This window comes from Atractosteus spatula, chromosome 2, assembly GCF_055471065.1.
Source record: "Atractosteus spatula isolate fAtrSpa1 chromosome 2, fAtrSpa1.hap1, whole genome shotgun sequence".
NCBI classification, from domain to species: Eukaryota; Metazoa; Chordata; class Actinopteri; order Semionotiformes; family Lepisosteidae; genus Atractosteus; species Atractosteus spatula.
In genome coordinates, this window is record NC_142707.1 from 22,208,501 (window position 1) to 22,228,034 (window position 19,534).

General features: G+C 36.3%; 2 protein-coding genes across 2 annotated transcripts in view; both read left to right on the forward strand.

Annotated features, from left to right (window-relative positions):
• Positions 1 to 3,474, forward strand: part of scara5 (scavenger receptor class A, member 5 (putative)) — an 88,359-nt gene extending 84,885 nt beyond the window's left edge. Inside the window, exon 9 of the mRNA XM_088908216.1 lies at positions 2,757 to 3,474. Within this exon, the coding sequence (XP_088764342.1) occupies positions 2,757 to 2,890 (134 nt within the window). The 3' untranslated portion in view covers positions 2,891 to 3,474. The remainder of the gene's footprint in view (positions 1 to 2,756) is intronic.
• An 8,315-nt stretch (positions 3,475 to 11,789) lies between these two features.
• Positions 11,790 to 19,534, forward strand: pbk (PDZ binding kinase). Its single transcript, XM_088908743.1, has 8 exons — positions 11,790 to 11,828; positions 12,253 to 12,326; positions 13,377 to 13,473; positions 14,193 to 14,332; positions 15,103 to 15,272; positions 15,650 to 15,779; positions 18,446 to 18,616; positions 19,118 to 19,534. The coding sequence occupies exons 2-8, from the start codon at positions 12,275 to 12,277 to the stop codon at positions 19,336 to 19,338; spliced, it is 981 nt and encodes a 326-aa protein (XP_088764869.1). The 5' UTR covers positions 11,790 to 11,828; positions 12,253 to 12,274; the 3' UTR covers positions 19,339 to 19,534.

A 19,534-nucleotide genomic window follows, 5' to 3' on the forward strand; every position in this document is an offset into this window, starting at 1 on the left:
CTCTCTCAGATTCTTTACAATTTGTTATGTTGCAACTCAGTCACACATTGAAAATGGGATTTTCTAATGCTGATCTACCTTAATTACTCTAAGTGTCAAAGGGGAATGAAAGTTCTTGAAATTGTTTACATGTAAAAAAGAAAACACTGAAATGTATTCAATTTACCCCCTTTACTTTGGCACTCCACATTCAGTCCAGGTACTTCTTAATTTCCTTCTGAGATCAAATGTGAATTGAGTCCAGCTTTGGTCAGTTTAATTGGTTGACATTATTTCAGGAGAAATACACCTCTCTATATACAGTAAGCTCCCTCTGTTGATGATGCATGTCAGCCCAGAAACCCTGTCAAGAAGAACTATCTGTACAGTTCTGATAGAATTGTGAGGAGGTATAGATCTGGGGGGTTATTAAAACATATTAAGGGTATTCAATGTTCCCAAGACCACAGTCAGGTCCATCTGTATAAAGTGGAAACAATACAGATCCACCCAGACTCTTTCTAGGCTGTTCTCTCATACTGAGCAACTGGGAAAGAAAGACTTTGGTCTGAGAAGTGATCAAGAATCCAGTGACCACCCTGACAGAACTACCATGGCTGAGACGGGAGGACAACAATCTCTGTAGCACTATGTTACGGACAGGGTCTGCAGTCTGTGTCGGGTTTTGTAGTAGACCCTATGCAATGCGGTAAGAGCTAGAGCAAACATGAGGCGTGGTATGAGAAAACACACAGGGGTTTAATAGTGCACAAAATAATAGTGACAGTCCGTGAGACAGTGAACAGGAGAGAAAAAGAATGACATCCAAATCCGAGCAGGTCCAAAGGAGGGTCAGGGCACAGTCCAAGAGTCCATTAACAATAGATCTGTCCTGAGACGTAACAAGGTTAAAATCCCCAGGAATGAAAACACGAACAGACGATGGACATGGAGATCCCGGGATAACGGGGCGAGGTTCTCCAGACACGGGAGGTGTCGGGGATGAGGCCTATGCCCTCAGGAGATGGACGTAGGGTATTCTGCTGCTATGCAGGCCTCGCGACATCCATACCCTAATGTTGAGCCCTGAGCCCTGGAGGAGCTAAGAATAAATATGAGAAGACAACAAGGCACACCTGGAACACATATAAACGATCACAGGGAACTATTGACAGGAGTAAAATGGAGCACCCTCTAGGGGAGGGATGTCAACCGTAACACATTACACAAGTTTAGCCTCTATGGGAGAGTGGCTAGATGGAAACCGCTCCTAAGAAAAGGCCATGGAAAAGCATGCCTGGAGTTTGCTGGAAAGCACGTGACCTGAGACCATGCGGGAAAAATTTGGAACAAATTATTGGGCAAAAATGTATATGTTTTGGTTTAAGTGCAAAGCACTATGCCCAGTGGAAACTGACCACAGCCTTCAGCCATGTAACACCATCCCCACCATATGACAATGCAATTCACAAGTCCCATCCCACTGAAGCTAAGCAGGTGTGAGCTGAGCCAATACTTGGATGGGAGAACTCCTGGGAAAGCTAAGGGTGTTGCTGGGAAAGGAGTTAGTGGAACCAGTATTTTTATACCAAGCTTTTTAAAAAATCAGAGTGCCGAGTTCACAGTAGGTTCTCCACTGCTTTGTACCGATTACACATTCATAGTTACAGTATAATATTTGAGTCATGCATTGTTTTTTAATTATACAATTAAAGTAGATTTTATAGATTAAAATAGAAGAAATTGATTTGTCTTGTTCTCCTCTTTCCTTGGAAAGTTATACCAGGACTTAGGTTGCCTGCTTGAGAGACACACAGTTTCTCAAATGTTACTGTTACAGTTGAAACATACATTGTTAAAACACAAAGATAGTGCTTATACGGATCTGATAAAGTACATTATTGTGGAATGGGCCTGCATTAAAACAAATATCACATTTTGTTGATTTTAGTTAAACCCTTGTTGGCTTTCCCAAAAGGCTATTTTTTATGACAGTGGTATTATGACATCACTGACATTATAAACATGAGATTGACAGCCATGAATTAATGTACAAACTGTGCCTTTAAATGTGGATAAAGTAAATGTGGAAATGCAATTAAGTGTTTAATCCTGTTAGAATTCAAAGTTGTAATTTATTTTATTCCCATTATATTTCTGTGCTCTTTGCAAATTTAATTTAAATGTAATTAATATTGCACTAAGATGGTTTTCAGGATGAATGACTTAGCCAGATATCTTCTCTGGTGGCACTTGGCTGCCTTTATGGTGCCTTTACATAGCAGAGAAGCAATAACAGAGCCCAGTGTGTTATCCAAAATATCTGCTCTCTGGAGCCATTGGGTGCTGAGTTGAAGCTTTTAACATTAGAGGCATTTAACATCAGAGCCCTTAGCAACTATGCCAGATTTCTGTTTCATATTATTGCTTTAAAAAAAAGTCTTGCGGCACGTCTCCTATTGTAATATATTTTTAAGTGTCCTAAAGTACTTAAGTTGGAGCAGATGCCCGAATCACTTCCTTCTAGACTAATAATTAAAAACCAACTACATCCATTTTATTTTGGGAAGAAAAAAGCAATTGTTTTTATACTACAGTACCTACAACTTTGTTACTTTCATTGTCTCTTTGAATGTATGCATTTTTCAGATCATCAGAAAGGATGTTTCTCATAAACCTAATAAATAATGCAGAAATATGGAATCCTTCAGGGTTCTTGTTTTCCAGTTGGGTTTTATTTTGTTTTTGATATACTTAAAATCTGTTTTATCTCCCAGGTTCTGGCATGATATGGATGGACGATGTTGCCTGCATAGGGACAGAGGACTCAATCCAACAGTGCAGATTTTCTGGATGGGGAAAAACTAACTGTGGTCATGTGGAGGATGCTGGTGTCACCTGTAACCCTTAATTCATGAACAACAGATGACCAATAACCAACACAATGAACCAAAGTGACGTATCATCCACCCATTTTCAATAGATAAGGGTTATCTATGGAGAAATAAGATTAGAAAAGGAGGGATTACGGACCAAATGGAAAAGGAAATACCAACCTAACTGAAAAATATTTATGCAATGACTTCAATTAGATTTATCATCGCCATTCATGTAATTTCTGTTTCTGGGTCCAGCGGGCTTTCTGGATAATTTGAACTTCTCATTGGCGAATTTTAATTGTAACAAACCTGTAAGTCACGTAAGAAATTTAAAAACATTTGGGTGGTTTTCATCTTGAAAGCTAGAGCCCATGAATAAATAAAGTCAGTTAGAACATAGGGGTTTGGTTTTACATACAGAAAAACAAAAAGCAAATATTTGAAGACAAAGTGCAGTAAATGGGACTTCACATTGTAATATAGTGTATGTAGTTAAAGTTAATAGGCAGTTATTCACATTACAAATACTTGAAACCAACTTGATTTTCTGAAGTTTCAGAATTAGAGCTCTTGGAAAAAAAAAAACACACTATAAACATATTAGTATAACAAGGCCAGGACCAGATTACCTCAAGAGGAAATCAAAAACACATAATTGATTTAACTACTCTCTAGATTATCAATCATTATATTTGTACATTTTTGAGGTCTAAATATAGTTTGTTAATCTATACTTGCATTTACAGTAATTATGATTCTTATACAGTCAAAGTATAAAAAATATATAGCCAAGATTATCTGAAAGTGTTTATATTCTCCAAAAGATCAATTCAGTTTAAAAGGTACATCAAAAAGTTTACAAACGAGAACTTTGTTGCCAATGACAACAAATGTATTTTTTTCTAGTTTTGCTAATTAATAATTTTAGTTAATAGTTCCCAAAGGCTAAGTGCTGGTCATTTTGGAGGAGACCAACTTCATCTGCTTTAGAAGGGATGAAAACTTTCACCAAACTTTTGGAGGGCCAGACTGTACAGGCCCAGACTCTTCAAAAAGTGCCTTCAGCAGCCATCTTCAATGGCCAAGTACTCACTTCAGCCTAACATCTCATCCAAAGGGTGTCACCTCCAACAACACAGTGTAAATTTAGTTTCTTTAAGGCAAGAGTGGAAGGACAGAACAATGGTATCTTTAAAAACCATGTCTTCAGGACCTTGGTTTAACATCTCATTCAAGGGATAGCACCTTACTGGGATAAAAGTTTTCAAATTTCTGGTCTAATTGGAAGACTTCCATCCACTACTGCACCAACACCACTTACTGTATAGCACCTTTTCCTCAGAGGTCTCCCCTACTGGTACTGACCATGGTCATAGCTTAGCATCTGAGAACTGATGAGGTCAGCCTACATGGGGATACTTTTTATATTTAGAAATAAAGACAAGTGCTGGACGCCTTGTCTTTCTGAAAAGAGATTTCTCCGATCAAATTCATCATTCCAGCGTCGTTCATTTCTGCATGTATTTCACTTCTTTTTGTGCTCATCATGTTTTTTCTTTTTCCAATTTAAGAGACGTTTCTGTGTACAAAGCCTAATAGCTGAAGACAGTAGGCCTGGTTTTCCATTTGGGCAAATTGCCCATCAGTGTCATTAATTATAGACTGGGCAGTATGCCCATAATTTATCCATAGGGAAATTAAGGACCAGTGACTTTTCTTTCCTGAATATTTTCAATAAAGTCTTTCATTGTTTTACTTTTTGTTATGGATATCCTCTTTCCAAGTGGTTATGCCTTGGGAGTTTTCCCTGTGCTGCTTTAATTTTTTGTCTTGTTCTTAATGCATCTGTATTTGGTTTTTATGCTAAAAAATGCCTTTTTAAAGAAATCTGAGTGAAAACATGTACTCTCCTAATTGCAAGTAAAGATATTTTAATAGCTGTTACATAATCCATTACTTTTTTTTCTTTTTTTCGATTTCAATTTAATGTGATGAGAATACCATGGGAGTAACATTATTGCTATTGTTTTACGGTTTCACTATAATTTTGTTAATGGTTTTGGAGTTTTTCTATTATCCCTCTTGATCATGAAAATGATTTTGCAAGAAACAGGTTATTTAAGAGCCTGAATAGCTTCCAACACCATAATAAACCTCCTTAGTAAACTATAAATATATGAAATTGTATTTTTGTACTTAGAGATCTGTATCTTAACAGCAAAAGGGCTATGACTGAAGAAGACAATACAAGTGATAAAATATACTGTATACTGTATGTTTCAAAAAGGTACCTTTTATACTATGGACAGAAAACAAAATATATCTAAATTAATACACTTGCTTTGCCCATTGTGAACAGAGACACAGCAAAGTATTTGTATTTTTTCTATTTAGTTCAAGCAATTACATTTTAAAGCAGGCTGTAATGCAGGTAATCAAGTATTTTGGTGCTGGCGAATGTTAAACATTTACAGAATTTTTCTTTTTCCACATGAAGAATAGAGATGGGAACATTTCAGTATAATCAATGAAAATGGGAAAATCAATAATGCAGATGTTTACCACTTCCTGGTGTGGTCTCAACAGTAAATAAATGTTTTTTATTTTGTTATTAATAAAGGCTGGTAAATCACAGTACAACAGTGATGGATATCAAATTTCAAAATATGAAAAGGATGAAGAAAAGTAACTTTAATGTTTAAGGAATGAAAGAATTCACCAGAATAAAGTTAATTTTATAACCAGTTTCAGTCCTCATATATGCAAATAAATATGGATTTCAATTAGAGGTACAGTATGTAAACAAAATGTTTAACAGGCATACAGTTCAGAGCATAAACTAACGTTATTACTTTATATTAAAAGGCAATTGGAAAACAGGACATTTGGAATAGGCTTTGTTTGCATTTTTGATGCCAGACACCCCAGTGTTATTTTATTATTAGTTATGGCTCCCTCTACGACTCCAGGTTAAGTTACAGATCAAAACATATTTGTGCATTTGAGAGATGACCAATAAAAAACTCCTATTGAGAATATTGCGAGTCAAAAACAATGGGTACTGCTTTTCTGGCATCCAAAGCTTATAGAGAAATGGTGAACAACACTGTTTTTTTGTGGCATGATTTCAAAGAACCAAGTTAATGAGGCCTGTATGTGCAATGTGTGATGGGGCTCACTGATCGGAGTGGCAGAGATTTATGAACTGTTTCTTTTCTTTATGGAGAAGCACACACAAGCATTCCCTTTCATTTGATTGAGAAAAATGCTGACCATTGTTCAGACCTACGTTTCCACAGTCACATACACAAAAGTTACATTTTACATATTAAATGTACTGAGTTTTAGTGTGTCTTTGAAACAAACCTACCTAAACTATTCCACAGAGGTTTAAAACAGGCCCTGGATAAGATCAGCACTAAAGGAGACATTTATTTCATAATGACTCACAGATAGCAGTTGGATTAAAGCCTAAAGAAAGAGTTATCATTTTTCTCTGATATTAATTTGTCCTTTGCAGCCTTTGTTTTGCAGAAAGAGTTGCAGAGAATGCAGCTGTGATGGAACAGAATTTGCTTATCTGCAAAAATGGGAGTTCTAATAGAATGGCAACATACAGTACATATGATAAATAAATCAGGGCCCTCTAACTTTCATCACATGTGGACATTGTTATGTAGTATTTCAAGAGCTCTTGAAATGATCCATATGTTAGGTGTAATATTTTCAAGGTGTTTTCTTATAAAAGAACAGAAAAAAAATCCCTTTTAATTACCTTAATAGAAGCAGTAAATTATGACAGAGCACTGTTATTTTGTCTTGCAGGCAATAGTTAATGACCTATTTTTTTGTCAGTGTTGCTTGTGATAAAATGTTATACTGTATGTTAGACTGTTGTGTGAAAGCACAACAGTCTAACATACAGCAAGTGAGGGCAATGGAATTACATATCAGTTTGGTTAAAGAACAACATTTAAGGATCTGCTACATTATATTGACATTTCTCTAGCAGCTCTTCACAGTAAACCAGCACATCTGAGTAATGCATTTTTGGATAGCATGAGAGTCCTCATCAGACACAGTTGAAGATATAATATTTGCATTGCACCAGCTTTAAACTCTCTAAATGACTGAATTGGAAAAAAAAACATGAGAGTCAATTCATCTTATTACACCACAAAGAAAGTGCTGGTTTTGTAAATCAACACAAATGTTTTAGTTGCATTCTCAAATTTTCCATAACTTTTCAAACATTTCGCCACCATTCTTTTACATAATGACCACATTATAAGGACCCTGTGACTGATGTACAGTATGTGTTTCATCTTCTTCTTTACCCTCTCCCTGTGCTTGTGTGGTCAGCCTAACATATAGAAAGTGAGGGCACTCACTCTTTGTGCTGTACTGTACAGTATGTGCAACATACTTTTTCTATACGTATGCATATTTCACAGTAAGAGTGTTATGTATGCCCTTCCTAAATGCTCATTTTCATAACCTGAAAAAATGCAAATAGCACAACAAAATCAGATCACAAAATCTGAGTTTCATTAAATATTAGAACAAGTCATGAGTTAAAAAAACGTATGAGTTAAAAAAAAGTATGGTTTATGAATTGCAACGTTATGTTTTTGACTGTGGTGTTTTACTAATGTACTCAGATAATTGTTAGTGACTAACTTGTGCCTGTTTGGGAAAATGAAATAAGAAATGTTGATCCATAGGGAGTTTGTTGGGGATTGTCTGAAAAGTGCAGAGGGGGATTTCCGGAAATCAGCATAATGTGAGCTGCTTGTTAGAGATAACCAGCCGGTACTGTGCAGACATATTGATCAAAACTGTCTGAATAAATGCCTGAGTTGTCATGTTATCCTCCTGGAGAGAGAATCCACTAGATGCCAGAGACTCTGGGGCTTCCAGATAAGGTTGATATAAATGTCAAAGCTGGTACTTTAGGTGTATAGCTGCTATCTTGTTGAGCAATATAGTTATATACACTAGTTGAGCAAACTGGCCAGGGAATCACTGTGATCAGATCCTGACAAAAGGCAGCAATAGCACTGACTATACATCTGTATAGGTCTATTCCGCTGTTCTGCTCTTTTCTTTCAATAATTTTCTTTTTAGGTACTGTAGGAAATAATTTAATCAATGTGGTTTTACTATAGGTTGACGATATTATTATTATTATTATTATTATTATTATTATTATTATTATTATTATTTTTTATTATTATTATTATTCCTGACAACAGTTGACAAGTGAATGGAGAAGCCACCCACCATTACAGTGAAGATCTCCGGGGTTTTTTTTACATCCGCCCACCAGTGAAATTTCTCTCTTTCACTATTTCACTATATAGCTTCAGGGAATTTGATGTCAACCACAGTTTGATGCCATGTAGACAAGAATAAGTGATGGAGGCAAAATATCAGAGTGGGAAGAGGTTTTACGATAAATCTGAGTATCATCTGCATAACAATGAAACTGAAGACAAATAATAAAATGCAATGATCCCAACACTAAACCCTGTATGAATGGATGGAAATACAAAACTGAAATTCTTCTTTACAAAGCTGTTCAAGCTCTGTCAAATTTTTCTTAGGGAGCACTGATGGACAGCAGTCTTCAAATCATGCCAGTGTAGGTTTGGCTGTGTGCTTCAGGTCATGCTGACAGATGAACTTTCAGCTTCAGCTATTTTGCAGGAGGCAACAGGTTTTCCTCAGGACTTTTCTGTACTTTGCTCAATTTGTTTTCCCATTTTTCCTGACAAGTTTCACAGATCCTACTGATAAGAAATGTCCCCATAACATGATATTCCTACCACCATGCTTTAAAGTAGGGATGGTGCTCTTGGGTTGGATGTCGTGTTGGGTTAGTGCAAAATGTCCCACTTTGATTTATAAATAAAAATAAAAATCCTATTTTATTTCATAAAACCCAAAACTTTTTTGCCACATGGCTAAGTAATTTAAATGGGATTCAAGGTGAGTTATTCTGAGTGATGGCTTCCTTCTTGCTAATCTGCCATTTAGGCCAAATTTGTGGAGATGTTGGGATATTGTTGTCACATACACACTTTGTTCACTTTGAGCTACGGTCTTGAGCATAAAGGACTGTAGCTCTTTGAAAGTTGCCTTTGGCCTATAAGTATCCTCTAATCATCCTCCTTGTTTCTTGACCTTCCAGCTGAAATTACAATTGGAAGCTTGTCACAAAATGTCTCTTATTGCATATGAAGTCTAGGTGACAATTCTGGTTATGTACAGTGTCTCATCCCTGCAGTTACTTTCAGGTGTGGTTCAGACAGCACAGTCACAGTCACATCAATAGTTGGTTGACAAGCTGTCAGGATTTCAGAGACCACCCCAACTGTGTGTGCTAGAACTTTTAAATCAGTTCACCACAGGTGGTCGTGTGTATGGCCACCTTGTGTGACAGATTATGATTCATTGGCAGATATCTCTGGTTCTGTCAGTAGATATATGACAGATGACCTCCAGCCAGAGGGTGGTTTCAGATTCAGGGCGGTGCGGTGGCTCTGTAGCTAAGGGTCTGCGCCTGTGGCTGGAAGGTTGCTGGTTTGAATCCCATGGCCAGCAGAGGAATCCTACTCCGTTGAGCCCCTGAGCAAGGCCCTTAACCCCAACTGTTCCAGGGGTGCTGTATAAATGGCTGACCCTGTGCTCTGACCCCAAGCTTCTCTCCCTGTCTGTGTGTCTTTTGGACAGCAAATTGGGGTATGCAAAAAGACAAATTCCTCATACAAGAAATTGTATATGGCCAATAAAGTGATCTTATCTCAGATATACATACCTCTTGGAACTGACCTGTGTGTATCACAATGTTCATGGCCTACATAAAAATTATGAGAATTTAAGAAAAATACATTGTTTACATTTCCCATCCACACTACACACTACACAGCATGTTACCTTATCTTTTGGTATGCAAAGTGGCCTGCCTTTATCAACTATTTTGTTTGGACCAGCATCCTCAGTCGCTTTTACTGATCCCTTCTAGGAAAATAGGAGAAGACTCTTTCCTGCTCTTTTTTCATCACACATCAAACTCTCTTTCACTGTCTTCTCACAAACTCTTTTACTCTAGGCAATGGGGTATTTATTCTGATTCTCTGACACCCAGATATCTTTCTCTTATACTGTTTCATCACTAGGCTTAGACTTACTCTGCCTCAACCAGTGCTCTTTCTTTTCACAAACATTCTTTCAACACTAAACTCAAATCTTCTCTCTGCCACTTTTTTTCCATTTTCCAAATTTTCCACACTCTTGGTGTTTCTTTACCTCTCACTCTTCTCTTCGCCACTCTTCTCCTGACTGATCCTGTTTTCTTATATTCTCTATAAGAGAATCTGGCATCTCTGACACAGTAGCAGCTGGTCTGTCTGCAGTTCTTAGGACATGAGGTTGTACTTGTGACTGAACTTCTTTTGTCCAAACTGCTTCTCTTTTGACTGTGATAAGAAGCTACATTGCTGCCTTGCCAGGTAGTATCCCACTCCTCTAGAAACCAATACCAGCAAGCTATTCTGGTTACTCTGAAATACTCTTCCACACCACTGGGCCTGGATAACAAGATACTGTACTCAAGTCTATCCCGAACCTGTGATGAACCTCAGTGCAACATTTCCTGTATCTTCTACAGGTCAGGGCTTGAGTCCCACAGGCCTATTAGCCAGTCTAATCCATTTCAAGCTAGAAACCCTAGCATTGGCCTCTCTTTTTCAGCTTGCGCTAGGCAAATGCTATCTTCTGCAATACAAATCCTAGAAAATCCTGTTAAAATATTTTGATACCTAGACGAGTGCTGCCCTCTTTTGGTGAAAATGACTACTGTATATTACTTAGATGTGAGGAAGGCTAAGCTTTTATAAATCTATATAGACATTTTAGACAAAAGACCTCTTTTAACTCCTGTAAAAAGCGCCCTGAACCTGACTTTTATTAAATATTGTTTTTTAGTGTTGAGTGTTTTAGTGTTTAGTGCACCGTCTACTTTTGAAGAATCCGGTCTAAATTTGTTGCTATTCTTTAATCACTAAACGTCTTTGCACAAAAAAACACTTTTTCTTCTCGTTGTACACTGCCTGTGAACATTTTGCAAATTTGTATTGCTTCGCAATGGTTACGCAAGATAAATATTACGTAAAGAAGCGTAGCTTAGTTTTGGACAAAATATATTTTGAGGAAATTTGAAATTTGATTTAGGTACATTATCAAAAGTCGTAAAACAGCACTGAGCATCTGGATAAGCCTCAAAAGCGGAGAAATATATTTTTTTATTTTTCTAGCATGGAACTATTTTTGCTCATCTGCGCCTCTCACGTTAATTCCGCTCTAAACTTGGACTTTTACACTAAATAATGCTGAAATTTTGGATTTACCAGATTTTGAAACGTTTAAGAGCAACCTTTTTTATTTTTTTCAAGGGAAATATATATTTTTTTCTGTTTGGAAAATCAATTATTGTCTATCTTAGCATTTTTATCATACAATGGACTCTCCGGGGTCAAATCTGGAGTTTCTTACGTAATGCTGCAGTATCATCCTTAGTTTGTCTTTTACATGTCTTACTTTATAGATGTCATTCTTTTTGACTCAGATTTTTCATGTTTATTAGCACATTAGTGGTTTGCAGGAGTGTCATTAGCAGTTCGTATTTCATACTGTTTTAGGACTGGAAACCTGTAATGACTTCCTTAGCACCACTCCAACTGCCAGAGAATCATTCTCTTATTTTTGGAATAGACAGCAGGAAGAAGACACACAAGAAACTGAAATTGAAAAAAGCAAACTGTCGACTGAAAAGTGAAACAATTTCTTTTTCCCATCAAGCCACGCTGTGTTTGTCCTTGTTCAGCCGCCGTTTGGTGCCCATGTGATACAAACTTCAGATTTGAAAGTAGGCGCGCCAGAATATTTTGTAGACAAAGGAAGATCTTGGTAAGTGGGATTGATTTGTATTTTTATATAAATACCTAAAAGGAGCAACATAATAGCATTCAAACCTGTAATAATATAGATAAAGTAATGCCTAATATTTCTGTTGTGAAGAAAACAGTTATTTTTGCTATCGTATCCAATGTGATTGAAGTTCTTTATTAGCTTGCGTTTTTATAAACGAAACTGTATGGATCACTTTATTCACTTGTACTTTTCTGAATCGGGACAAAAAATAAACTTACTTTCAACAAATTTCAATAACCATTTTTTTAAATCAAAATTCAGTACAATGATTACCCTCCTGTTTAATACAAGTTAGGCCAGCCCCGAAACTGAAACTTTCTATTTGGCGGTTAGATTGTGAGAGTTAATATCCTTGAGAATTTTTCAAAAAAGTACAAATATTTTCTCGTTTTATCCCTAGCGACACTGTAATTCCAAACGGCATGGAGGCAGCAAACACATTTGTGACCCCTGGCAAAAAAAAGTTTATGCCTGGTAGGTATGATTCAACATTTTGACAGATTTTGACAGGAGCAACTGAATTTATCAGAACTGTTTTATCAGACTGCATCAGTGGTTTTAAATGTGTATTACATTTTACCTAATGAAAAGACGTCCAACAGATGCTATTGTTTTTCTGAATCTTTTAAGACGTTTAGGGGTTCACATCAACAGCACGACCTTGTTTTGTTTTGTTTTTTTTGGATCAAATGTCTTTACTGGCAGCATACTAGGTGCCTACCGAGCTACTGGAAAGAATATACTAGTAAAAATGCCATCCCCATGCATTTTACTGCTTGTTATGTTTATTTGCTTACAGTACATATAAAAAACAATTAGAGACAGGGCTGCCAATAGTTCTTTTACTAGACTAGACCTGACTCATCTGTAACCTAGATCAATACACAAACACACAAAAGAACAATGAAGTGATAAACATGCACAAAAGTAAGTTAGCCCCTCCAATCACATATATAACAAAGACCCAACACTGCTAATGGAAATTGTAACAACTGGTAAATATATTTCTTTGTATACAAAAGATCTTTGGATTAGCTGATGGCAAACAGGAACAACAGAAAAAAAAAGTTCAGTTTAGTGGAGTTCTGATCCATTCCAGTGTATCTATTTAATTCTATAATTTAAAAAATAAAGGAAATGTAATTGACAAGCTGGAATTGACCCAAACAGTGTAATCATTAAATCATTAAGACTAAAAAGGGAATATTTTTAGGTATCTTTTAAATGCAGACATTTTGGCATTACTTAATCAATGTTCTCTATGCTTTGTTTCTCCTCAGGATATGTAACTATTACCCAGATGTGAAGAACTTAGGTTCTATGACCTGAGACTTACCTCTCTAGTGAATTTCATCCTTCTGCTTTAAATTCAGAACACATCTCATGTGGTGTGGAAGAATTAATTACCCTTTTTTCTTCAAAAAGAAAATAACACTATACAGTAGATATTTGTTACATAAAGTACAGGAGGAAGAAAGGTAGAATGACTTTTTTTGTTGTTGTTTGGTTTTCTTTTTGGAACAGATGGATCCCCTAGGGCTAGAAATATAACAATCCCTGCATCTCCTTTCATGAAAAAACTTGGATGTGGAACTGGGGTGAATGTATATCTTATGAAAAGGTTTGTAGGTGTGTGCAATAAGGCGAAATGAATATGTACTGTAGCTCCCATTTTCAGATGGTGTTGAAACTTCAGTTTATTAATGTGAAGCTGTGCTAGATAGGATTTCAGATTATGTTCCCCTTGCAGAGGGACTAGGTCAGAGGGACCTAGTTAGAAATAAGATTTTATTTATGTATCAACGGGTATAGCAGATGTTTATTTTAGTGCTAAACAACAAGAGGACTGTTGTTGGTTTATTATAATTAGGGTTTTCTGTTATTAGTCTATAAGTAAAATGTCCATTTAAACTAAAATTGATAATTTTTTGAGTGATCTCCACATGATTACAAAACATTAAGATCTTCAACACTGCAGTTGTGTTTTTTAAGCTGTGTATATTTTGCATACTGTTTAACATTTGTCCGCAGATCTTGTTTAATTACTGGCTAAACAAAAGCACAAAGATAAAAATGACTTGGATGTTAACTAAAGGAAGAAATACAATTTAAACATGTTTGGAAATAAGGTGTTAAAATGTGTCATCTCCTTCCAATGACAAGTTTAAACTATCAGTTGTTCATTCAAGACAAGGTAAAGAGCAACTTACCTTGTTTTGTATTTAATCAATGTTGCAGTTTACATTAAGAAATAAAGTTAAAAATGGTGCCTTGATCAAAAAATGAACACCTCAGGCAGAAGTAATAGGGATATTTGTTTTTGCATTGTTCTTATTTCAGAACAGGTAGCCAGACTCAGTCTCCTTGGGCAGTCAAGAAGATCAATAGCCAATGTGCAAAAACCCAGCAGAATGTCTACAGCAAGCGGCTGACTGCTGAGGCACAGATTCTAAAAACATTACAGCATCCCAACATAGTTGGTAAGCACCTGAGAAATGTCCTCAGCTAATGAATCACTAAGTCAGTGCAGAACTGACAATTCAGCCTTTCCTCGTTTTTGTCTTGTGCTTAAAATCTACGTATTTCAATACTAAAATGCAAGTGTAATTTTTCAAACCTTTCTATTTCAAAATGCCAGCAGTCTCATTACCTATGTAGTTCTCGAGTTAAAGAAGTAAATTGGTCAAAATTCCAGTTGTCTATTTGAACGATAAACATTGCACTGACTACTTTTTATAAATGTCCTGGTAACTCTCAATTTTATTCTGTAATGGATATTTTTGAAATTAATGAAAAGCAATGCTTCCACTTAAAACACAGATTACTGCAGAATTTTAGAAGAAGGTTCAAAGCAAAAAAATAGTTTTAATTAATATAATTTCAGATCTTAGTACTATTCATATACATTTTTATATTATGTGCTACATATTTACCATTTACCATTGCCAATCTCCATTTGTATATGTAAATGCATAGGTTTTCATCAGTTTCCTTGTTTGTTGGGTTTCTTTCATTATTTTGCAAATGTTTTTTTTCCCCCCATACATTTCTCTAATTACCCATTTTACCAAAACGGCTCCTGCCAAGATGTCTACCAGCTCGTCTTGTAAACGTCTGTAAAACAAATACAATAAAGTGTCTGAAATGTGAATTAAATGAAATGCTACCGTAAAGCATGGCACCGCACGGCAGGAAAGAAATTATTCATTGTTTATGCCAACTAATAGACCTGTTTAACTTGTGTTATAAGGGTTCCGTGCTTTCACTATTGCTCCCGATGGTTCAAAGTGCCTGGCTATGGAGTATGGCGGGGAGCAGTCTCTGAATGACCTGATTGAGCAGAGGAGGGAGGAAGGCAAAAGGGCTTTCCCAGCTTCTGTAATTGAAAAAGTGGCTCTTCACGTGGCTCGTGGCCTCAAGGTGTAGACTGGTTTTTATTTGATAAAACCTTTTCATGAGCACTTGTCCAAAATAACTATAGTGTATAGAAAAATGTCATTAAAATCATTTTATTTTCTTTGCTGTTATGATGGATGCTATGCAGTTCTTAGACATTTTCTACTTCATCCTTTTGGCTTCCCTTAAAACTATTTGATTATAACATTATTTGTTTATATTTTGGTAAGGCTGTTCACACTGCGTTATGCTTGTTCACACCTAACATGAGAATTACAATGTGGTGCCACTTAAAAATGTATGTTCCTATACTTGTGGGAGAGTGTACACTTGTTAATTTAAGACATTGCTTTAGCAGTAGTAGCTCAGTTCAGAGAACTTTTTCTTTTCCTCTCTAACAGTATCTTCATAACGAGAAGAGGCTTTTGCATGGAGACATGAAGTCCTGTAACATTGTAGTCAAAGGAGACTTTGAAACCATTAAGATCTGTGATGTTGGAGTTTCACTTGAACTAGATGAAAACATGACAGGTAAGTAATATTTCAATGTAGAGTTTCATTTTTCTTTAGGTTAAGGTCTAAACATTATGCGATAGCATTCTGTGGCCTTGCCTGCTATCTAGGTTTAACCAGATAGAACCTCCCATTTTCTTATTTTTCATGCCACTGTCTCCTTGATGAACACCTTTGTGCATGGCGGTTTTGCTGCATAAAGGCCTCCGTTATGTATTTGAATTGAAGCACTACGAACAGCCTAGATTTCTCCAAATGTCATGCAAATACTAGTGAAATTCCAGGCATTTTAATTACAAATGTGTGTTGTAGGCATTAGCTTCGAAATTTGACAGTGATGGGTGACAGAATTGAGGCGTAGATTTACAAATAAGATTAATATGTTAGCACTTTCTTGTAGTTAGGGTGAAATTGTACTCTATGGGAACTTCAAAAACTTTTCTTTTCTGTATTTTTTAAACCGCTTTGAAGTGTCCACTTACAGTACTGTTTGATTGTTACCACTTTTAAGTTTACACACCCATCTTTCTAGTCTTGTTTCTTTAGCATGAAAGTGTGATCTTAGGAAATTATGCTGGAGAACAAAATCAATTTTCCTTAACAAAGTTAATTCCTGGCTTTGTTAACGGAAAGAGGAAACTGCCAGACATCTGTTATTGTTTTGGCTGAATGGGCTGTTTATTTTTACAACCCTGCAGATGCCCTTGTCAAACAGGAATGTACATTTACTTGGTTTGTACCTCAGCAAATGTATTTGTGTTTTTGATCCATGCACTGATTTATGAGAAAGTGTCGACATTAATTTCACTCAGGTAAAGCAGTGCCAGAAAAACTCTCATCACATCAAAGGTTCTTTCACAACACATGATCAAATAGCTTCTAGGGTGGCTGAGGTCCATCTTCTCTCCAGTATAGACAACAGTATTCTGGATCCAGTCTAGTACTTGAACTGTACTTCAGTTCACAGAGGTGAAAATGTGTCAAATAGTTCGCCAACTGCAGTTTGGGCTGAAGTGTTTTTTTTACGTAGTTTCTCATTGCACTGGAAAATTTCAGTATAAATAACACTTGTATAGGGGCATTGCCTTACACAAAGCCCTTCAGGTTGTCACCTTAAGAATCCCTACGAAATACTGCAATAAAACTAAAAAAAAACACAATGAAGTATGACTATACTGAAAACTGGCACTATTTTGTATCTGGCCCTCAATCAAGTCCCGACATCCTGCAGTAGATTGGTATACTGCCATGCCCCTTACCAAGAATTAGCAGCAGTGTGATAATGAATGGATTTTTAATATTATGTCCAATTATTTTATTATGTTTCCAATTACTGTTTTCCATGTTGATGTTTTCCGTAGTGTATTCCAACCTATACTGTATGTCCTTACTATTAATATACACACTTAATGTACTCATCTAATCTAAGGTTTTCCAGTCCCACGTGTTTAGTAACTGAAAGCAGTTGTTTTCAAATTAAAATGAGGATACTGAGGTTTCAATTATTTAACTGAGTTAAATAATTGAGGCAGACAATGTCAGGTGGACCAGAAAACCAGCAGGAGTGTTGGGTCCACGGGACCAAGATTGGGAACCTATGATCTAACCAAACCTGTCTTAGTCTTGTGGGACCCCAAATTACTTGTGCTTTATTTTTCCATAAACCACTTTGGAATTTCACTCTTAGTGTCAACAGCATCCCTGTACTTTAAGGGTTCTAATTTACCTGTGATTATAATTCAAGATTGGATTGTCTTCCTAATGTTATAGTTCAGAAGGTAATCATTAAAAAAGATTGCAGTCCTGGCCATATTATATGTATTAGATGTATTATCCTGAAGTAGAGTTGAAAGCTGTGTGTTTGTAAGTTTCTTTCAAAATGCAAACCATGTACCTTCTTAATGCCGATATACCTGCTAGAATTCTGTGCATTGTTTTCAGTCTGCCTCTATAGTGGGAGCAGGGGGAGATCTGGTGTCTGAAGTTTCATCTTGATCACAATTACATTAACAACAGGCAACATAGCAAACACTATAAAAATGTAACAAAACCAACCAATACATTTAAGAAAGTTTTTGTTGGGGGAAAAAAACATTTCTACAATTCATATGAGGTGTAAGCTGGTTACCAAGTAACCTATACAGAATAAAGAAATAGCTGATAGACCTTTTAACAAATTTTCATTAAAGGGACGCTGCTTAATTAAAAGCAAAGTCAGTATGATATTAAACAATTAATCTCAGTAGTCAACTCCTTGGAACATAAAAACTAAAGAATGTGGCGAACAGCAGTATTTTCTCTGTAAGATGAAAAATAAAAAAATAGTTTTTTTTATTAACCATGTCTGCAAATATCAAGTCTGTCTTTTTGAAGCTAGGTGGGGAAAAGTATGCAGAATTCTGGCAAGCATATTCTGAGCACTGGATTATGTTCCTTAATCAGTGCATGAAAGTGATATTTTGCTTTAATGCCTGAAGGCATGAATGTGATGGTAATGAACATCCAAAGATTTGGATCTAAAGCAGGTGTCCAGTGTCTTTAACGATAGTCTGTAAAGAGTTTGACTTGGATTTAATATATAGTATAGTTTTCAATGGCTGTTATGGGTTTGTTACAAGAAAAAAAATTAGCAGGAGTAGAATGTATTAATGTTTGGGTACAAAACGCCTTTCCATATTTTCTAGTGAGCAATCCCAAAGCAACTTACATTGGCACTGAACCCTGGAAACCCAAAGAAGCTTTGGAAGACGGTGTCATTACAGATAAGTCAGACATTTTCGCCTATGGGCTGACGCTGTGGGAAATGATGACGTTATCTGTACCTCATCTGGAGTGTCTCGAGTATGACGATGAAGGTGACCGAGAGTTTTTTAACATAAGAGACAGCTCATCGTACACACATATAGCATTGAGCGTTTCAAAAATATTATTCAGCCTAAACTGAACTTCTGTTTGGGCTGTTTCAACTTGCTTCTCTTCAGACTGTTAGAAGAATTTTGTGAAATATCATTTTTAATGGAACAGGTAAAGGTTGATTCCATGCTGAAAAGAGAAGAAAGGAAATGCAGCATTTCAACTGTGGAGCCTTCTCCACGTGTTCCTTTCTTCTCTTTTCAGCATGGAATAAACCTTTACTTGTCCCTTTGCAGCCTACGCATACTGACGCAGCTTGACCTCCTTGAACTATAATTTTTAATTTTGGTTTGCGTTGTTAATGCAGAAGTATAAAACCAAGGAAAAATGACCCTTCTGTATTTCTTCTAGAGATCATTTTTTTCTGACTATGAACATACTCCCTTCCTGTAAAGTACTTACACAAACACCCACCTGTCTTATTTTGTTACTCTTTTAACCAGAAGAAGAATCTTTTGATGAGGATGCATATTATGCAGTTCTGGGAACCCGGCCGGCTCTTGATATGGAGAATCTGGACGCGTCCCACCAGAAGATGATTGAGCTCTTCCTCATGTGCACTGAGGAAGACCCCAAAAAGCGCCCCTCTGCAGCACAGATTATTGAGGTGCTTGAGTCAGCCGAGTACCAAGATTACAAGAATGAAGTGATTGTCATTTCTTAACTATTCTGTCATAATATCTCAAATGGTTAATATTTCAAATTTGACATCTACAACATGCTGAGCTGTAACATTTTTATGTTTAAGCCTTAAAGCACCACTTTTCTTTCTGCTGTACTAAGATTTTTTTATGCTTACTTTAGTTGCTTTATTAGCAACTATAATTAAATTATCGTGAACCAGTGAACAGGCAATTACT

What these genes read in the sequence shown, in the direction of transcription:
- pbk (XM_088908743.1), top strand. Translation starts at nt 12,275, where the DNA reads ATGGAGGCAGCAAACACATTTGTGACCCCTGGCAAAAAAAAGTTTATG. An exon ending in AATGTATATCTTATGAAAAG is followed by an intron (nt 13,474 to 14,192) that starts GTTTGTAGGTGT and finishes TTCTTATTTCAG; the next exon opens with AACAGGTAGCCAGACTCAGT. An exon ending in ACTAGATGAAAACATGACAG is followed by an intron (nt 15,780 to 18,445) that starts GTAAGTAATATT and finishes CATATTTTCTAG; the next exon opens with TGAGCAATCCCAAAGCAACT.